This window comes from Planococcus citri, chromosome 3 (genome assembly GCF_950023065.1).
Source record: "Planococcus citri chromosome 3, ihPlaCitr1.1, whole genome shotgun sequence".
NCBI lineage: Eukaryota > Metazoa > Arthropoda > Insecta > Hemiptera > Pseudococcidae > Planococcus > Planococcus citri.
In genome coordinates this window covers 69,934,333-69,953,939 of record NC_088679.1, presented here as the reverse complement: position 1 = coordinate 69,953,939, position 19,607 = coordinate 69,934,333, and the positions used below count along the sequence as shown (strand labels likewise).

Genomic DNA, 19,607 nt, shown 5'->3' with positions numbered 1-19,607 from the left:
TAACTCGATGAACTCGACGTTAGTGGATTTTTTTAATCGTAGTTGACAAAACGATGGGAAAATAAATAGTGGGACACTCGAGTCGTTTAATTTGGTCGACGTTGTTGTTAAATTAACGTCGTCGCGTCTCAGAGAGTGTAGTATTTATTAGGCCTATGACGACGTCTCTTCGTCTTGGAAACCTTGTGTGCTCGTAATCGTAATCTTATTGCGCGAATAAAAGAGGAGGAAAAAAAATGAGATAAATTCGTAAAAAAAAAAAAAAAAACATAGTCGCGAAACAAAACACCATAAACGTTGGTATAGTAAAATCCTCTGGCGGTGATTTACCGAGCGGAGCTAATCGATGGAAATTTAATCAAATTCGCGGGTACGCATTGTTTGTTATGTAGGTGAATGGCCTAGAAGCAAAAATATCGTACTTTTGCTACGCATTCCTCGTTGTCTGTGTACGAGTTTAATAAAAGCATTCCTCGTATCGGGTGAAAGTCCACCGCGCGCGTATTCGCCAATTCTCGATGCATAGAGCTATAGTAGAAAGAGATGGAATGAGCGGGCTTCGATGACAAGACTCATCCGATAGCCGAAGGGCGTACGCGGTACGCGGCTGTTTTCATTATTGCGTTGTTTTTTTCACTCTTTTCAAGCGCAAATCAAGGCGAAAAGGTTAAAGGGTGTTTTGAGAAGACGTGAGATTTAATAGCTCCAGAGGTTATATTCTTAGATGCAGTTTTGCTATAAATAACCGCGTGTATGACTCGAGGTGTCGTGTGAAGAGAAAAGTGTGCTGTAAATTGGGTCGGTTTCATTATTTTTTTTCTGTCGATTATGGAATTTGAAAGGGATTAGGTACGATACATTGATACGTGCTTTATGTGGTCTTGGGAGAAAATTTGCTAATCCATGTGACAAATTTGAACCTTAGGGTGATTCCAAAAAACCCTTGTACAGAATCAAACTTCAATATACTTACTTACCAAACTCTCTGTAAACAAAGCTAAAGTTTTTCAAAAACATATCAAAACTACCACATGAATGTATAAAACAGACCCAGAGATATGGTATCTAGGCTCTCACATCCTTCCTTTAGACTCAAGCCACAAACAAAACCGCAATTCGATCGAGGTCGACAGCTCGCACGCATATTACATAGAATAGAAAATACTCAGCAAGTACATAGTACAATAAGACTGCTATTGGTACAATTGTTTTGAAAACTGTATTCATTTTTCAGCGTTAATAATATAATATTTATTTCATATGGCTCGGCTCGGCTCTACTCGACTCAACTCGACTCGTTTCTAAATTAATTAATCGAACTAGATCGCGTGTTACGGTTTGCGGCATTTCCAAAGGCTGGCAGTATAAAGTTGAAAGTTTGTTGTACGTAAATTGGAACACAGCTTGGGAGAATTTTCACCCAAGCCGAGGTGCTTCGACCAACTGTCGAAAAAAGTTTCGAATGTGAAACGTTGTCATCTATCGCACGTACCGTACCTCTAATGTACCTAACACTTTGGTGGTTTTTTGAATGAAAATTTCATGTTAGTTGCGACCTTGGGAATTTGAAAACGTGTAAATTCGGTAATAGATAATCGTTATTGTCGGCGAGTTTGACGCGATGGCAGCGATGCATTCGATTCGAGTTGATTGGTGGAAATTTTCTGGTTATTTTATACAAGGATTGGGATTTCTGTAGGGGGAGGAGTTGTTTTGATTTTAAAATTGTAATTACTCGTTGAAATGATGAAGATGAACATATTTTTTCATTAATTTTGCCGAAGTCTTTAAAATTACTGATATTTTTCGTTTCATGCTTTAGAATTTTTTTGATGTTTCCAGCAGTGCATTTTTGAAAATTTGGTGAATTTTTAAAAATCATAATGTGTTGGGCAAATATGAGGAAAAGAATTAAAATTTTACCAAAGTGACCTAGAAAGCTGAAATTTGGGATATACATACCTTATATTTTCGACATGTCAAATCGATTGGAAACGGTTTCGAACCGTTTGAAGCAGTTCTGGAGCCTCCAGCGAATTTTTGATACTTGAAATTTCCACAAAATTTCGCCAAAATGAAGTTGGAAAGACGAAATTTTCTCTGCCCTTTAATTTCAACGCGCTATTGAGTCTACTGAGAGTAGTTTCAAGTCGCTATGAAGGCTCCACCGACTTTTTGGAAATTACTGGAACATCCAGCAGATTTTTAATACTTGAAATATCCACAAAATTTTTCCGAATGCAGTTGAAAAGCCGAAATTCACTTTGCACTCCAATTTTAACACACTACCTATTAATTGTAAGTCGATTGTTCAGGTTGTTTCAAGGCGTTTTGAAGACTTTGGCGATTTTTTGGAAATTACTGGAGTCTTTAGCAGATTTTCAAAACTTGGAATTTCCATAAAATTGTATCGAATGAAGTTGAAAAACCTATAAATCTCTGTGCATTCTAATTTAACTCGCTATATAATGGTTTCTAGATTGTTTTGAGGACTCCAGTAATATGTCGTAAATTGTGATCTGTCAGGAGGAAACCAGCTTAGTGTCCAAAAAATCGATATCTTTTTTATGGTGGATATTAGTAGTACTTAGGGTGCCGAATCCGACTGTGGGGGTTGAAACGTTCGCAAACGATTCTCTTGACCCTAAATCTGACATCAAAAAAATAGAGCAACTACAGTAAATATTGAAAACAATTTTTTTTGATTTTCTTGAAAGGTATGTTTTGGGGAGTCTAAATGCAAATTTTTGCAACAATCGGCCCACATTTGGAGGATTTGTGCCATATTTTGAAATTTGAGTAAGGCTTGAGTTGGAAAAATCAACTCTTTTCACCTTGAACAAATTTGTTAAGAAACGTGATAAATTTAATAATAATAACTTATTCTTCATTAATAATAAATTCATACTCGGGTAGTTTTTGCAATATTCTTGGCAAAAAATTCAAAAAAATCGAAAAAATTGATTTTGGGAAATTTCGATTATTGGACTTGGCAACCTTGAATCTGATGATTCTGAAAAAAATATCGGGTTATGTTGGCACTCATGGGGGCCAAAAGTGGTGCAAGTTTCACGGACCTACAAATTTTAGATTGCCTGATACATAGACTCAAAACTTAAAATACCCTTCCTGTAAAATTTACGGTTTGGACACTAGGTTGGTTTTCTCGTGACAGATCACAATTACTGGAGCCTCTAGCAGATTCTTGAAACTTCAAATTTCCATAAACTTTTCTTCAATGAATGGAGAAGATTCGTTCTTTGGTAATCATTTTTCTTTTTCGGAGGTGTCTGAGAATAAATTCATTCCTCCTTGGTGCCGTTTCACCCCTAGGGAGTATTGTGACTATGATACACTGGCTGCCATTTCCATGACATGATATACATTAGCTCCCTCCAACTATCTCTGTTTAGGGCACTCCTTATACATGCTGGGAAGCTGCATCCAATCGCCTTCTGGATGGAGTATGTCCATCTCGTGGGAGAGTGTCCACACCTCTTGTTCCCTCTACCTGGCCTTGGAATGAATAGGGACTCCATCATATCTGTCCTTGTGACATGCCCAAAGTATTTGAGGATTCGGCTGAGTACCACTGCCAACAACATTTTTTGGGCACCAATTTCTCCCAGGATGGACACATTAGTTCTTCAGTCTCCGTCCATGGGATCCAAAGTATTCTCCTCCAGCACCACATCTCGAGTGCATCAATTTTTCTTCTATCTCCCTCACGTACTGTCCAGGTTTCTGATGCATAGAGAAATGCATCCTTTGTTATCAACAATGGATCCTAGGTACACAAATTGATTCACCGCTTTGGTTCCCCAAATTTCCTGGATTTCAGGCGAGTTGTTCTCAGGCTGATTCACAATCATGATCTTCGTCTTTGCTTTATTTATCAGCAATCCATATTTTGCTGTAGGTAACCTCTTCCAGACATTTCAGAAAATTGGTCATATTTTCAACACTTGAGGCATGAGAGTTGTCCCAGTTGGGTGAAAATCTGCTCTTACGCGACATAAAAACGTGGGCAGGAGATTTAACACTTTACGCCAATGCCTTTTCTGCCCATAAATCGGCGCGTATTTTATTTACGCTTAAAAATCTGCCATTGATCAATATTCTTGAAAAATTTTTCGGCACTAGCGGGGATCGAACTCGGGTCCCCAGATCTGAAAGCGGACTCCTTACTACCTACTCCACCAGGGAACTTGGTAGAAGGGAACAAATATTTATATACTTACTAACCTATAACACACACGCAAAATACCACATTTACGCGTGTTTTTCAGGAAATACGCGATTAAATACGCTACGAAATATTTGCGTAGCGTATTTTGTGGCTGGTTTTTTCAACCTGTAAAAATACGCCACATAATTTAGAAGCGTAGCGGCTTTACGCGATAAAAATACGCTACGAAATATTTGTGTGGCGTGTTTATCAGCAGAAATTTTATTCTGCTGAGCAGAAAATGTAACAACCTAAAAAGTCGCTTCAAATTACACCCGTGAATCAGGGATTTCCAGCCAATCATCGATTAGCTTTTGGCTATCAGCTTTTAGCTTGATTTTCATTAGCTTAAATAAAGCTGGCTATTGGCTGGCGATTGGCTGGCTATTGGCTTACGAAAACAAAAATACATGCGACCCCTCAAAATACTCGTTATGACGTGTAGACGATTATTAAAAGGACAATTTTCATTTCTGTGGTGTCAGTGAGTGTAAGGCGTGAGTCACGAGTGAAAAAAAATAAAATCTGAGAAAAAAATTTTAAAAAATTGAAAAATTTGAAAATTACTCCCAAGTTCATTAGCTTTTGGCTATTAGCTATTGGCTGGCAATTTTTCATTAAGCCAGCTTTTGGCTATTGGCTTAAATACCATTGGCTTGCATCAGCTATTGGCTTTTGGCTTTTAGCTATTGGCTGGCTGGAAATCCCTGCCGTGAATTGAAGCGCGATTTTGAAAACTGTAAAATCTGCTGCATGGCAGCAGTTTAAAGTCGCGTTGAAGTATAAAACACCAATTAAACTGCTCTTTACCGCGTATTTATTGGCAGAAGAGCAGATTTTCACCCAACTGGGGTGTCATCAGTGTAGTGAAGGTTTGACATTTGTATGCCTCTGATCAATACTTCTCCCTGTCACTTGCCTGAGCCATCATCATTGGTGCTTTCTGATACAATTAAGTAGCTGTAGTGTCTTACAAATTATATATTTTTATTATTTCCTGCCAAAATAGGCAGAATTGGGAATCAAAGCGGATCTTTGTGTGCTGTAAAATGTACGTGTGTGTTTGTAAGTAAACAATCTCATTTGGTCCCAACCTGCGGAAGCGTTCCATAAGATTGCATGTAAATTTGCTACTTTTTAGTTTCAATTTTCTCCATCGACCGTATGTAATGGATGAATAGTTCAACATTGAAAATGAGGCAAAATGTGATGGCTAGATTTTGGATGCAGAATCCAGGAAACCTTCTACTCATGCGCCAAGCATGATGTTTATAGTGTCCTGATTGGTCAGGCACTGGTGGGGAGAGAGATGGTTCAGCGTTGCAGTTGCTACACAGTCAACGTCTCTAGTAACTAACTTGTAATACAACCAACTACTTCACCAACAAACTGGCTCATGTGCAGAACATTTCCTGGATTCTGCATCCAAAATGTGGCCGTCATATCTCCAATCTGAACTATTCATCCATGATATACAGTCAACAATTTTCTCTGAAATGTTGTGTTAAAAAAAGCTCGTTTTATATGATATGTTAGAAGGTCTGAATTTTTGTTTTAAATAAGTTTTTTATCAACAAGTGTCTTATTCATTGAGAAATTTGAACGACAAGTATACCATTTTTACATGGTTTCTTATGGGACTACAGTTTTGTTTGGGACCAAATGAGAATGTAAAATCCGGTAAAAATGAGCTATGACATAATTGTGACGTCTCACTTTGATTCCCAATTGACTCATTAATGACCAAGGAAGAATGATTCGATCTGATCAGGTCTGATCAGATTTGATCAGGTCTCTCCTATTAGGTCTGATTGTGCTAGAATAGGTCTAATTGGATCTAAGAAATTGATGGATCTGATTAGGTCTGATCAATCACGAGTGATCAGATTTGTTCAGATCTGATTAGATCCAACGAGGCCTTCCCTGTTGAATCCGATCACATCTGAACAAATTTAATCCAATCAAAACTTCATCAGATTTGGTCAGGTCTGATCTGGTCAAATTGGGTCCACGGTCCAATCCTGGAAATGTCAGTTCAATAAATCTAGCGCAGACCTGACAAAAAATGATCGGATCTGATCAAATCTAATCAGATTCGGACATCCCATTGATACAATTTGACCTAGCAAGTTTCAATCAGATCTGATCTGATCAAAGTGATAATTGGATCAGATCAGATCAGATCAGATCAGATACAATAGGGAATACCTGATTTGATCAGATTTTATCAGATCCAGAAATTCTCTGTATCCAAATAGTGTTGACCTGACCTAATCAGATCAAATCAGAGTTTTGATCATATATTTGATCTGTTCAGACCAGATCAGATCCGATCCAAATGAACTGTTATAGAATAATTATCGAAAAGTGACCTTCCGACCTATCAAAATGGGTCAAAATTTCGCGAGAAATTCAAATATTCCGACGAAAATATTTTTAAAACATTTTTAAAGAATTTTAAGCTTGAGTAAGGATCATGATTTTTGGAATTTAAAAAAAAATGATCACACGCGATCTATTGAAGAAAAAATTCAGTGTTGCGATCCTTAATTATTAATGTCAGCACATTTGGAAGCAGTTGAAAGTCAGTTTTGGCTAAATGGTGGCCTAATTCTACTCGATGTGGTGCATAATAGAGGGGAAATTTTCCGTTAGGGGTGAAAATGATCAACATTCCGCCTCCATATAACCTAGTCTATCATGCTTGGATACCGATGCTCGCATAATTTCACGCAAATATTTTTGTTTACTTCATTCTTTACCTACTCGAGAACGCGGAGAACGATTAAATTCGCTAGAAACGGAATAAATTTCGTTGCATTTTCATTTCACAAACACGCTACAAATCACTCTCTACGGTAGTACATATTTTGTTTTCGCGTTTTCGAACCCGATAAGTTGAACAATTAAGCAAACAAACTCGTTGAAACAGTGTGTACCGAGAGCTATCTACTTTAGGTAAACTTTCAGAGTGTACAAAATATGTATCTATACAGATACAGATACATCAGACACGGTTAAATGTTAAATCCTAAAATATAAGTATTGTTTATCAGCGTGCCCGAGCCCGAAGCATTAGTCAGTATATGTATTTACAATTGCAAACACGTGCTGTGGTGGGCGTCGGCGTCGCTCGTCGTCGTCGTCGTGAGAATGCGAAATGTAAATTTCACATGTTGCTACGCCATTTGATAGCTTTCAATCAAACAAGGAGTTAGTATCGTATCGTCCTATCGTCTTTTCTCGCAAACGTGTACGATATTCTTCGGACACGTTCATGGTCATCGATGTACGAAACGACCAACAACATGCGAAATTTTCATCTCCAAATATGGATATCGATCGGGGGAGCATCTTGTAATGCGAAATGCGATGAGGTACTGTATTATGGGCATGGGCATGGGCAAACAGCAATAGTGCAATAGCTCGGCTGGAACGAAGCTAATATTTTTCGCTTGTCACGACCAAACGCCAATACACAATCGATGATCGATGCCTATAGATCTCTCGTATAGCTCACAATCAGCCGAGCTTCTATACGAGTATTTCCATAGGTGAATGTCTGACCAGCAGCGGTTATTGACCATCGGGCATTTGTTGCCCATCATCCAGAGCCAGAGTTGTTTAAAAAGTGAAAATATCGCGAAGATGGTCTATGCAGATTTTCCCTTCAGCTTCAGCTCAGGCTCCATCATCGTGCTCGTTTCGTCCTCTTTTCGCACACAACGTACCATAGGTATACAAGATACGTCCGTCGGCTTGTTCTGTGTGCAGTGGCGATTATGTAAATATTTGTAATACGTACAGGTCAACCTTGAAAACATAAGTTGGTCGCACGTCTTCGAGTTTATTTTTTCCCTCGTTCTTCTGTGTATTTAATCGTGGTACTATTACGGATACCAGCGGCGATTGTTCGAGATAGCGCGTATCCGATTTGCGAATGTCGCGAAAAATACGTTATACGTATACCTGCGGCTATCTGTATCTGCCTGCGAATTGAAAACAAAAAACGACGTACACGTGGACAAGACAAACTTTCGACTCGCGAATTTATGCTCCGCGCGAAAATGTTCAGACGTTTTTATCTGATTCTAAAATAATGACAAGTTTTACGACAGCTTTTGATCTTATGTGACCGAAGTGTGTTTTTTCTAGACTGAAATTTATCTGATGCTTAAAAACGTGAATGTTTTCTCTATCAGTATCTTTAACTTTTAACTTTGGATTCGAATTTACGAAATGAAAGCCACCCCCCCCCCCTCCATCAATCCTTGATTTGTAAATATCCAGCAAAGTTCATTGTTTTACATTATTGTCAACATTCGTCACTGATAATCATTTGAGAAATGTAACCCCTTCCCCTCTCTCCTCGATACTTCTTGTGTTGTTGACATTTTGAAAGGTCTGGAAGTGATTTTCTTGGACATTTGCAGGTTTTCCAGAATCAAATTTATTGAATTTCTTCCAAATCTTTCCAAATGTCAACAGCACAAAAGTATTGAATCCCCCTCTCCCTCCCATCCATCCTAAATTCGCAAATATCCAGCAAAGTTTATTGTTTATTTGGCCAAAATTTATCGCTGATAGTACATTTGAAAAGTACTTACCCCCCCCCCCTCCCTTCCCCTCACAATTTTTGTGTGGTTGACATTTTAAAGGTTCTGGGAAAAATGGGAAAATTCGGCTCTGAACTTTCAGAAGTGATTTTCCTGGACTTTTCCAAATTTTTCAGAAACGAATTTTTTGTATTTTTCCCAGATTTTTCAAAATGTCAACAACACAAGAAGTATGAGTGAGGGGGAAGGGGTTTAATTTTTCAAATGTATTATCAGCGATGAATTTTGACCAATTACACACTGAAATTTGCTGGATATTTGCGAATCTAGGATTGGTGAGGGCTGGGGGGGGGGCTCGATACTTTTTGTGTCGTTGACTTTTTGAAAGATCTGGATGGAAAAAATTGGGAAAATTCGTCTCTGGAAAAAGGAAAATCACTTCCGAAAGTTCAGAGCCGAATTTTCTCAATTTTTTCCAGATCTTTCAAAATTTCAACGACACAAAAAGTATCGACCCCGCCCCTCCCCCCGCCCCTCAGTGAGACAGTTGAGCTACAGCTAGCCAAAATTATGATTCCTGACAGAAATGGTGTTTTCGAAGGCGCTGAATCCAATTTTGATGATATTTTTGCCTTCAGATGAAATGTGGTCCCAGGGGGGGGGGGCTAAACTCAAAATTTTGAAAATTGTTGAATGGGGTAATCAAAATATATGTTTTTTGACCCCCTGAATTCAAATTTGATGATAATTTTGCTCTCAGATAAAATGGGGCTGCAAAGGGAGGGGGGGTTAACTGAAAATTTTGAAAATTTCTGAGTGGGGTATTCAAAATATTTGTTTTTTGACCCCCTGAATTCAATTCTGATGATAATTTTGCTCTCAGATAAAATGGGGCTCCAAGGGGTGGGGGGGGGGGTTAACTGAAAATTTTGAAAATTTTTGAGTGGGGTATCAAAATACATATATGTTTTTTCACCCCCTAAATTCAATTCCGATGATATACTAAATTTCATTTTTTAATTGGTCAAAATTTATCGCTGATAATACATTTGATAAATTTAACCCCCTTCCCCCTCACTGATACTTCTTGTGTTGTTGACATTTTGAAAGATGTGGAAAAAATGCAAAAAATTCGTTTCTGAAAATTCTGGAAAAGTCCAGGAAAATCACTTTTCTGCGCAATATTTCAAAGAAGTGATTTTCCTGGACATTTCCTGGTTTTACAGAAATGAGTTTTTCCCATTTTCCCAGATTTTTCAAAATGTCAACATCACAAAAAATGTTATCAAGCCCCCCCACCCCCAATCCTAGATTTGTAAATATCCAGCAAAATTCATTGTTTAGTTGTGAAAATTCATCACTAATAAAACATTTGAAAAGCCAACACACAACCTCCCCTTCTCCTCTTATATTTTTTGTGCTGTTGACATTTTGAAAAATCTGGAAAAAATGGGAAAAATTCGTCTCTAGAAAACCTTTTTTTTTTTTTTTTTTTTTTTTTTTTTAGTTTGAAAATTTTTATTGTGTGAATATTGGGATACAGTTGTGCACACCCTCACCGCCTCAACATGCCACAAGGCTTTTATGAGGGGCAAGGGAAAAGTTCAGGATAGTATTGCAGAGGTGACATCTTGCAACGAGATTATCAATTCTATTTTTCATTAAAATTTCTCCTTCTCTGGGGTTCCCAAAAATACAATTACGTTCCAATAAATTATTCGTTCGCGAAAAAATTCTATTTGATTTTAAATTAGGAAATAAACACTCGCGCCGGAGGATATTCGTGTCCCATTGTTTTTTCATTTCCATAAGAAAAAAATTAATTGAAAACGTCACTCAAAAAAATCCATTGAAAATTACGACTCTATTTCAAATCTGTTTTCGGTGCACTGAGTGATTCTGATTAGAGAATATCAACTTATCAAATTTTAAACGTGAAATGGAATGGAAATAAGAAAAATCAAAATAGCATTTCATTATAAACATTCCCCCTCCCCTCCTTCTCCTCCTCCTCCTCCTCAATGATATCGTATTTCAATAAATTCTCGAAAATAACTTTTCGATTCGCGAGTGAAATCATGGTACAAAAATTGCCAATTAAATTGTATCGTAATCGAGTAATTTTTCGAAACCGAATGATTCACTCGACTAGCATCTTATATTGACGAAAAAAGTAGGTAATAACTACGTAAAACCAATGGTTTATCGACTGAAAATATTTATACTTCCAACTTCCAGCTCATTTATGTTGGTAGAGAATTCTTGCTTTAGAAAATTACTTACGAATATTTTAATTACTCGTAAATTTTGTTGTCTTATTCTATTATTTATTAAAGGAGCGTTGTATAATTACACCTCGTATACTTGACACAGCATCCTTATTATCTAATCAGATGCTGGGCACTTTTGAAAAAACTGAGAAACTCGTTTCGTTTTTTTGTTTGCTTTTTTACATGAAAAATAAAATTCATATCTACTTATCTTAAACTTGTGCACGTATAATGACGAGGCAATTTACTCGAGAAAAATAATTTTTCCAAGGCAAAATAGTGAAATATGGTAGAAAACATTTTTTTCGCGTAAAATTCATACTTAGCCATACTTGCACGTTCGAGATGAAAATATCGGTTGGGAATTTTTACGATCGCGTACCTATTAAAGTAAAATTTAAATTACATTCTTCGTCAGGAGTAACTTCACACAATCCATAAACGTCGTAAAAGGAAAATACGAGTAGGTATAAGAGTCTATTTTTTTTTCTCCTCTGAACATAACAATAAAAAAAATTTAATTTTGTTGAAGCGAACACGTTGAGTTGCACTTGTATGTTATTTGGTTGGAGATGAAAACCAACGCAACGAAAGTTTTTATACGTCTGTGTTGTGGGATAACTCGACATAAATTAACCTTTTTTTGTGAATAATATGGGCATAAAAATTGTTTTATAACTTTATTATAATTTTCGTATGTACAAAGAGAGAGGTTCGCAAATCAATATGGTGCAGTGTAAATGTTGGTTTGTGTGTGTATAAGTACTTACCTAACTACATATTTATTCGGCAGTATAGGCAGGCACATGCATCTTGGTCGTAATTCAAAATAACAACCATAACTAGATAGATATTGATATTGTAGTACCAATACTACCAACGAGTGTTTTAAAGGCAGTAACTACATATCTTTAAAAAATAACTGATGTGCGGGGAGTAAATTGAATTGGAATTTGTAATTAATTAAAATTACTGCTACTTATTTGAAGCAGAAAAAATTCAATTTCTTTCCCAAATATCGAATTGCAAAAATGAAATTATCTCGGTAATGAAAAACACAACTGAATTCGATGTACTCGTAAACAAGTTGAGGAACTGGCATCACTAAAATAAAATATTCAAGTACCTACCTTCCTGTTGAAAATCGATAATGATGGTAAAAAAAATCACTGATTAAAATAATTGATTGATTAATTCACTGATACTGATTCATCAAGAGTGAAATTTTTCTATTTTATTTGTGAAATGACAAGTGGAGTGATTCAATTTTTTCAAATTCATAATCATACTTAGTTGGTAATTCAGTGGAAAATGATCGGATGTGATTATATCCGGACATTCTATGGATTTAATTTGACCTGATCAGATCAGTAATCACATCTGGTCAGATCATAGTTCTGACTTTTGATCGGATTAAATTGGTTCAGACCGGATCAAATCTAATGGGAGGGGCCTGATTGAATCTGACCTGATGTGATCAAACCAAGTCACTTCTGATCAGACTAAATTACACCTGATCAGATCTGAGCATTTCCCGCTTCCTAACAGATCTGACCAGAACTAATCAGAATCAGATGACAGTTCATTTCCCCTCTGGGAACCATATTATCATTAATCACTGAATCAAGTAGCCATTTTCATTTAGTGAATCAGTGACTTCATCAATTTAATCAGACCAGATCTCATCAGATTTGATCTGATCTAAAAATGTGGCTAGATACGAGTATATCTGAATAGATGTGATCAAACCTATAAAATGATTGGATCTAATCAGATTTGGTCAGATTCGCGCATTTCACGAATCCAATTTCATATGACCAGATTCTGATCAATGTTTTGGTCAGATTAGATCTGTTTGGGCGTGATCAGATCTGATCTGTTGGCAGAGATCTGATTGGATATGAACAGATTTGTCCTGATCTGATTGATTTGATCAGATTATATCAGATCGCACCTTATCAGATCCGTTCCTCGTATTCAATTAGATCTGACCAAATCATCTAATCAGATCAGAGTTGTGATCAGATTAGATCTATTTAGAGTTGATCAATAAGCATACAATAAATTTAACATCGATAATTTTCGCTGGATTTCCTTTTTTTTTAAATTCTGGATTAAGAAAAGTCACTAAAATTAAATTGGAATCCCAGCTCAGAGGAAAATCAGGAACAAATTTCACCAAAAAGGGAATCAGTGATCAACGACTTTGGAATAACAATTAAAAAATTTTTTCATAGCAACAAAATTTCGTGATGCACTGATGCTTTATCAAGTTGTAGGTTTATTGTTGTGTTTGAGTAAATTTCTCGGATTTTTTGTGCGCTTGAATTTTAGTATTAAGTATTTTTCTGATTCATAACTCAGAATTATTAAGTAAACCACTATAACAAATGATTAATGGATTGGGTGAATTTTACGTACCAAAAAAATGATGAAAAGCTGTTGAATCTGACAGTGATTTTTTTCAGAAAATCGATGATTGCATCATGATTACTGATTGAATCAGTGAACAATGAATAATTATTTATTCTTGATTTAGTTGGTCATTTTTATTTACTGAATCAGTAATTCTCACCATATAATGTAAGGTAGTTACTGATTGAATATATGAGAATATTACAACAATTTCTGATTTAATCAGATGATAGGGTATTTTCACTGATTGGATCAGTGATTTTTCATTACGATTACTGATTCAATCTGCATATTTCTTTATTCAATCGGCCATTTTCATTTATTGAATCAGAGAATACCTATAACATGTTATTTTCACTTATTGAATCAGTGATTTTATCATGATTACTGATTGAATCAGTGAAATGCACTTGATGTTCTAATTAGGTATTGGTTTAGGCAATAGGGCAATTTCTGCTCATTGAATCAATGATTTTCATAATGGTTACTGATGGAATTAGTGAATGTGACACAATTATACTCATTCAATCAAATAATTATTTTTCCTCATTGAATCAGTAATTTTATCATGATTTCTGATTGAATCAGTGAAACTTAATGAACTAATAATTATTGATGCAATCAGTCAATTTCATTTATTTAATCGGTGATTTTCATCAGGATTACTGATTTAATCGGTGATTTTCATCAGGATTATTGATTTAATCGACGATTTTTATCAGAATTATCGATTTAATCAGTGATTTTTTTATCAGAATTATTGATTTAATCAGTGATTAATTATCAGAAATACTGATTTAATCCGTGATTTTCATCAGAATTATTGATTTAATCAGTGATTTATTATCAGAAATACTGATTTAATCAGCGATTTTCATCTGGATTACTGATGTAATCAGTGATTTTCATCAGGATTACTGATGTAATCAGTGATTTTCATCAGAATTATTGATTTAATCAGTGATTTATTATCAGAAATACTGATTTAATCAGCGATTTTCATCTGGATTACTGATTTAATCAGTGATTTTCATCAGGATTACTGATGTAATCAGTGATCTTTCATCATGATTACTGATTTAATCAGTGATTTTCATCTGGATTACTGATTTAATCGGTGATTTTCATCAGGATTATTGATTTAATCGGCGATTTTTATCAGAATTATCGATTTAATCAGTGATTTATTATCAGAAATACTGATTTAATCAGTGATTTTCATCAGAAATACTGATTTAATCAGTGATTTTCATCAGAAATACTGATTTAATCAGTGATTTTCATCAGAAATACTGATTTAATCAGTGATTTTCATCTGAAATACTGATTTAATCAATGATTTTCATCAGAAATACTGATTTAATCAGTGATTTTCATCAGAAATACTGATTTAATCAGTGATTTTCATCAGAAATACTGATCTAATCAGTGATTTTTATGAGGACTGCCGATTTAATCAGTATGTGAGTAATAACTACTCATTGACTCTGTTATTTGCGCTTATTTAGATCAGTGATTCAATCATGATTTCTTATTTCATTCATTAAGAAATCAGGTAAAAGTGATTACTGATTAGTGATTCAATCAGTAATCTTATTTTACTGAATCAGCGATTTTTATCATGATTACTCATTGAATCTATAAATATTACCTAGTTAGATAATTTCTGCTGATTCAATCAGCATGATTTCTCACATATATGAAATCAGTGATTTTATTGTCGTTGACTACCTACTGACGAAGGTGTTCAGTTTAATCCATTTGTTTTCATTTTTTTCCTTGAACTGAGAAAAATTGAGAGAGGGAAATGAGTTGATTTTGTTTGGAAAGAGTTGCCCCATTTCCATTGGTACTAATTTTATGCTTACCTACTTAGCCTACCAACGATGTGATGACTGATGAGCATCTTTAGACATACATAACTGCGTATTTTTATTAAGAAGGGAAAAAGTGACCATATTTTCAATCCCAAATCAAAGAAAATGTTCGAAATCTCGTTTTTTAAATCAATTATCTCTAAAAGCTGTATAAATTTTGTTTTCCATCACTAACCGTAAATTTTCTTCCTCTGTTCACAGGTGACTCATGCACCGAGAAGCCATTAAACACACTATGGAAAAACTACACCTCCAACTCGAAACCAGACGTCCAAATGAAGCTGATCGTTACTCAATCCGGCTTAAAAGCTATCACCAAAGAACACGGCCTGACCGAATACTGGAGCCATCGCATCACCTACTGCTGCGCGCCGTCCGAATTCTCCAAGATATTCTGCTGGGTATACCGTCACGAAGGTCGTAAACTGAAACAAGAGCTGCGCTGTCACGCCGTACTTTGCGCCAAAGAATCAATCGCTCGACAAATCGCGTGCCAACTGCAAAGCCGCCTTACCCAGGCTCTGATCGAATTCAAACGTGACAAAATCAGTCGCCAGAATGCCCGCCTATCTCTGGCCAACTCGGTCTACGATAATCCTTCGTTACCCAGGCGTAAAATACTCCTATCGACCGGCTGTCACAACTACCGGCCGCCTTTGGAACGATCCAAATCCGCACCCAAGCTGATGGCCATAGAAGAAAGTCTGGAAGAAGAAGACGAGATTTTAGATTGCAAAAAGGTAGCGATGAAGACGAAATTCGCCACTTATCGAAACCTCTCGTACTCGAATCGAGGCAACCGTATGGGCGGCTTGTATTGCGCCAAGAAGTTGCAAAGTTGTAGAAAAGACGACGATGTAGAAGATGATGATGAATCTAGTCAATGCGAAATTAACGACGACGATGTCGCCGGCGATATCGTCGAACAGAATCCTTGCGGATGTGAACAAGACTGCGATTTAGTAGACGTCTTCGAGAAAGACCTTACTCTAAACGAACCCTCAGCGAAAGATCCAAAGGTTACCGATATCAACGAAAACCTGTGCCCCAAGTTGAAATCCAAACGATTCTATCGTAACTCGTGGGCCGGCGACGAACAACCCTGCACCATTCCCATACAAACCATCAACGTCGACTTGGACGACTTACCCAAATTCCAGGACCTAATCGAGTGCAAAAACCGAGCCAAAAAATTCTTCGAAGATGATAAAAAACCCCTCCCATCGGAAGGATCTCCTCGTACGAAAAATCTAGTTAAACATAGACGAAAATTATTCGAAAACTTGGATAAACCAGAGAACTCGAACGGTGACGCTGATTCCGCGCTGCAGTTCGACTTCAGTGAAGAAAATCGCGATAGTTTCGACGGCACCGGATCTCTGGACGAAGAATCCACGCCGAGTCTGCAAAGCATTTCCAGCGGCTCGGATACGTCGTCTCCGAGAGACATAAAAATCGAGTATTCCAAAAATTACGACCTAGATTCGCTATGGGAAGAAGGCAGCGATGAGAGTGGATTCGTCGAACCCATCGGACAAGACGCGAACGACGATAAAATTCGCGATTTACCTCATCATCATTTAATGAAGAGCTGCATTCTGACGTCAAAGTCCAGATGCGTCGAAGTGTAAGGGGTTTCGAGATTTTTTTTTGTTTTTAGTTTTATGGCGTTGAAATTTTTACATTTCTTCGATGCTGTTGTTATAGTAAGACTGATAATGTGTATTTGTGTGTACGAATGTACGTATTAATGTACGTTGAATTTTATCGAGCTGGGTTGCATTTCACGTCGTCGGATGGTGGGTGCTTTTCTTACAATTAGTGTGAGCCTTTGAAAATTCATCACGTCTTGGAAGTTGATTTTTGTTGTTGTTGTTGTTTACGTTTTGGAAAAATGTAGCCATAATTTGGAGAAATTGAAATCGAATATTTTTGGACTGAAAAATTAATCGAGAGAAAGTCGAAATTTTCACGACTTTGATACTTTTTCGATTAAGTATTAGTTCCTTTGATTCAGAACTAAAATTGAAAAATCTCAAAAATTGGTTTTAAGCGAAAGAGGAAGATGAGAAATCAGGGAAACGATCAAGTTTTTGAACTTTTTTCACTTTTACAATATTTCAAACACGTTTCTTTGGTTCGCCCTTGAAATTGAAAATGCTTCGAAAATCAGTTTTCTGTCAAAGGGGAGTGAGAGAAGGAAAAAAAGAGGGGAAAGAGAAAGGTGATCGTGTTGCAAATGCAATTTTCGTTTTCCTGCTTTTCCAGCCTCATGTTTTTCTGGTTTACTCATCAAACTGAAAATGGACATTTTTTTTGTTTTTCAAACATGACTTTTTTTTAAAATGAGTTTTTCTACTTATTCTAATTATTTATAGAATAATTTTTATGGTAGCAGAGCTCGTAATCCCTTCCCACCTCTTTGAAAAAATGTCGAAAATTGATGAAAATAACATTATAATAAGAATTTTTATTCTTTTTAACACTATAAAACATGAAGAAAAATTTTGATATACCAAAAACATGAATAAAATTCAAATAAATAAAATATGAATGAAAATTAAAGAATTTTAGTTGAAATTTAGGTTAAAAATAGTGCAGAAAATGATTCAAAAGAATGAAAAAAAATTTCAAAATTTCAAAAATTATTATTTTTGAAAAATGGCGACTTTTGTCATTTTGAAATATTAACTTTTTTCTTCCATTTTTTTTTTTTTTTTTTTTTTTTTTAACATAATATACCTACCTTCCTAACTTGATTTTCAACTTTTGTGATTTATATTCTATGAAGGAGAGGATGAGGGGGGAGAGGGGTAAAAATTTTGATAGATGAATCAAAAACATGAATAAAATTAAAATAAATGAGTGAATGAAATTTAATTGAAATTTTGGTTAAAAATTGTACAGAAAATAATTCAAAAAAATGAAAAAAAATTCAAAAATTATTCATTTTTGAAAAATGGCGACCTTTTTTTCATTTTGAAATATTAAATTTTTTTCTTGCATATTTTTTTTTTTTTGAACATACATAATATACCTTTACAACTTGATTTTTAATTTTTATGATTTATATAAAGAAGAGAGTGAGGAGGGGAGAGGGGGTAAAAATGTTGATAGATGAATTGACATGAATAAAATTAAAATAAATAAAATATGAATGAAAATTGAAGAAATTTAGTTGCAATTTTGGTTGAAAAAAAAAATGATTCAAAAAAATGAAAAAAATTTCAAAAACTAACTTGATTTTTAATTGATTTATATGAAGAAGAGGATGAGGAAGGGAGAAGAATAAAAAATTTTGATAGATGAATCAGAAACATGAATAAAATTAAAATAAATTGGTGAATGAAAATTAAAGGAATTCTGTTGAAATTTTGGTTAAAAATTGAGCAGAAAATAATTCAAAAAAATGAAGAAGAAAAAAACCAAAATTTTAAAAATTATTCATTTTTAAAAAATGACGACCTTTTTTTATTTCAAAATAAGTAACTTTTTTTCTTCAATTCGTTTTTTTTAAGGAGGGGAAAGGAGTTATTTTTTTGAGAATTGAATTTAAGGGATGATTTTTTTTAGTTCGGGGGATGAACGTTAATGAAAACGTAATAGAAAATGAAAAGGTGTTTCTGTGAAAGGAATTCAGTGACAAATTTGCATAAAAAATTATTCAAAACATTTTTTTTTTAATAAAAAATAAATACTTACGTTTTTTTATTTAAAAAAAAATGCAAAAATAATGATTTAAATTCTTTTTTTGGAATTAGATTTCCGATTTTCTTGGCGATGTGGAAGTCGAGAATTTTTAAAATCGAATTTTAGTCTTGTTTATGGGCTGAGAGGGGAGGTTTCTGAAAATTAAATGGAAAAAGAATGTCAAAAAGTAAAGATTTTTCAAGAAAAAAAAAAACGTTTTTCAGTGTTGAAAAATAAAATGGTTTACTTGTAAAATATAGGCAACTTTTTTCTTTTCTTCTTTTGTAAATTTTGATTTTAAATTTTCGGGAGGGAGGGGAAAGGTGAAAGTATTTTGTTGAAAAATGGTTGAAATGTTTTTTTTTTTTTTTTTTTTTTTTAAAAAAAAGAGTATGAAATGAGAAAACAATGAAGAAAAGATTCGTGAAGATTGCAAAATTTGTCATTTAAAAAAAATACTTACTGGCCAATTTTTGAATTTATTTTTTTTTTCATCATTTTTGGTAGTTTAATTTGTAATATTGAGGAAGGGGAAAGGTTGTTCAAAATTTTTGTAATTAAATTTATTTCG

At 35.0% G+C, this 19,607-nt stretch overlaps 1 protein-coding gene across 2 annotated transcripts in view; it reads left to right on the top strand.

Annotated features, from left to right (window-relative positions):
• LOC135838706 (uncharacterized) overlaps positions 1-19,395 on the top strand; it is a 180,164-nt gene extending 160,769 nt beyond the window's left edge. For both annotated transcript variants that reach the window (XM_065354444.1, XM_065354445.1), the window contains one exon: positions 15,548-19,395. In XM_065354444.1, the coding sequence (XP_065210516.1) occupies positions 15,548-16,977 (1,430 nt within the window). In that variant the 3' untranslated portion in view covers positions 16,978-19,395. The remainder of the gene's footprint in view (positions 1-15,547) is intronic.
• The last annotated feature ends 212 nt before the right edge of the window (positions 19,396-19,607 follow it).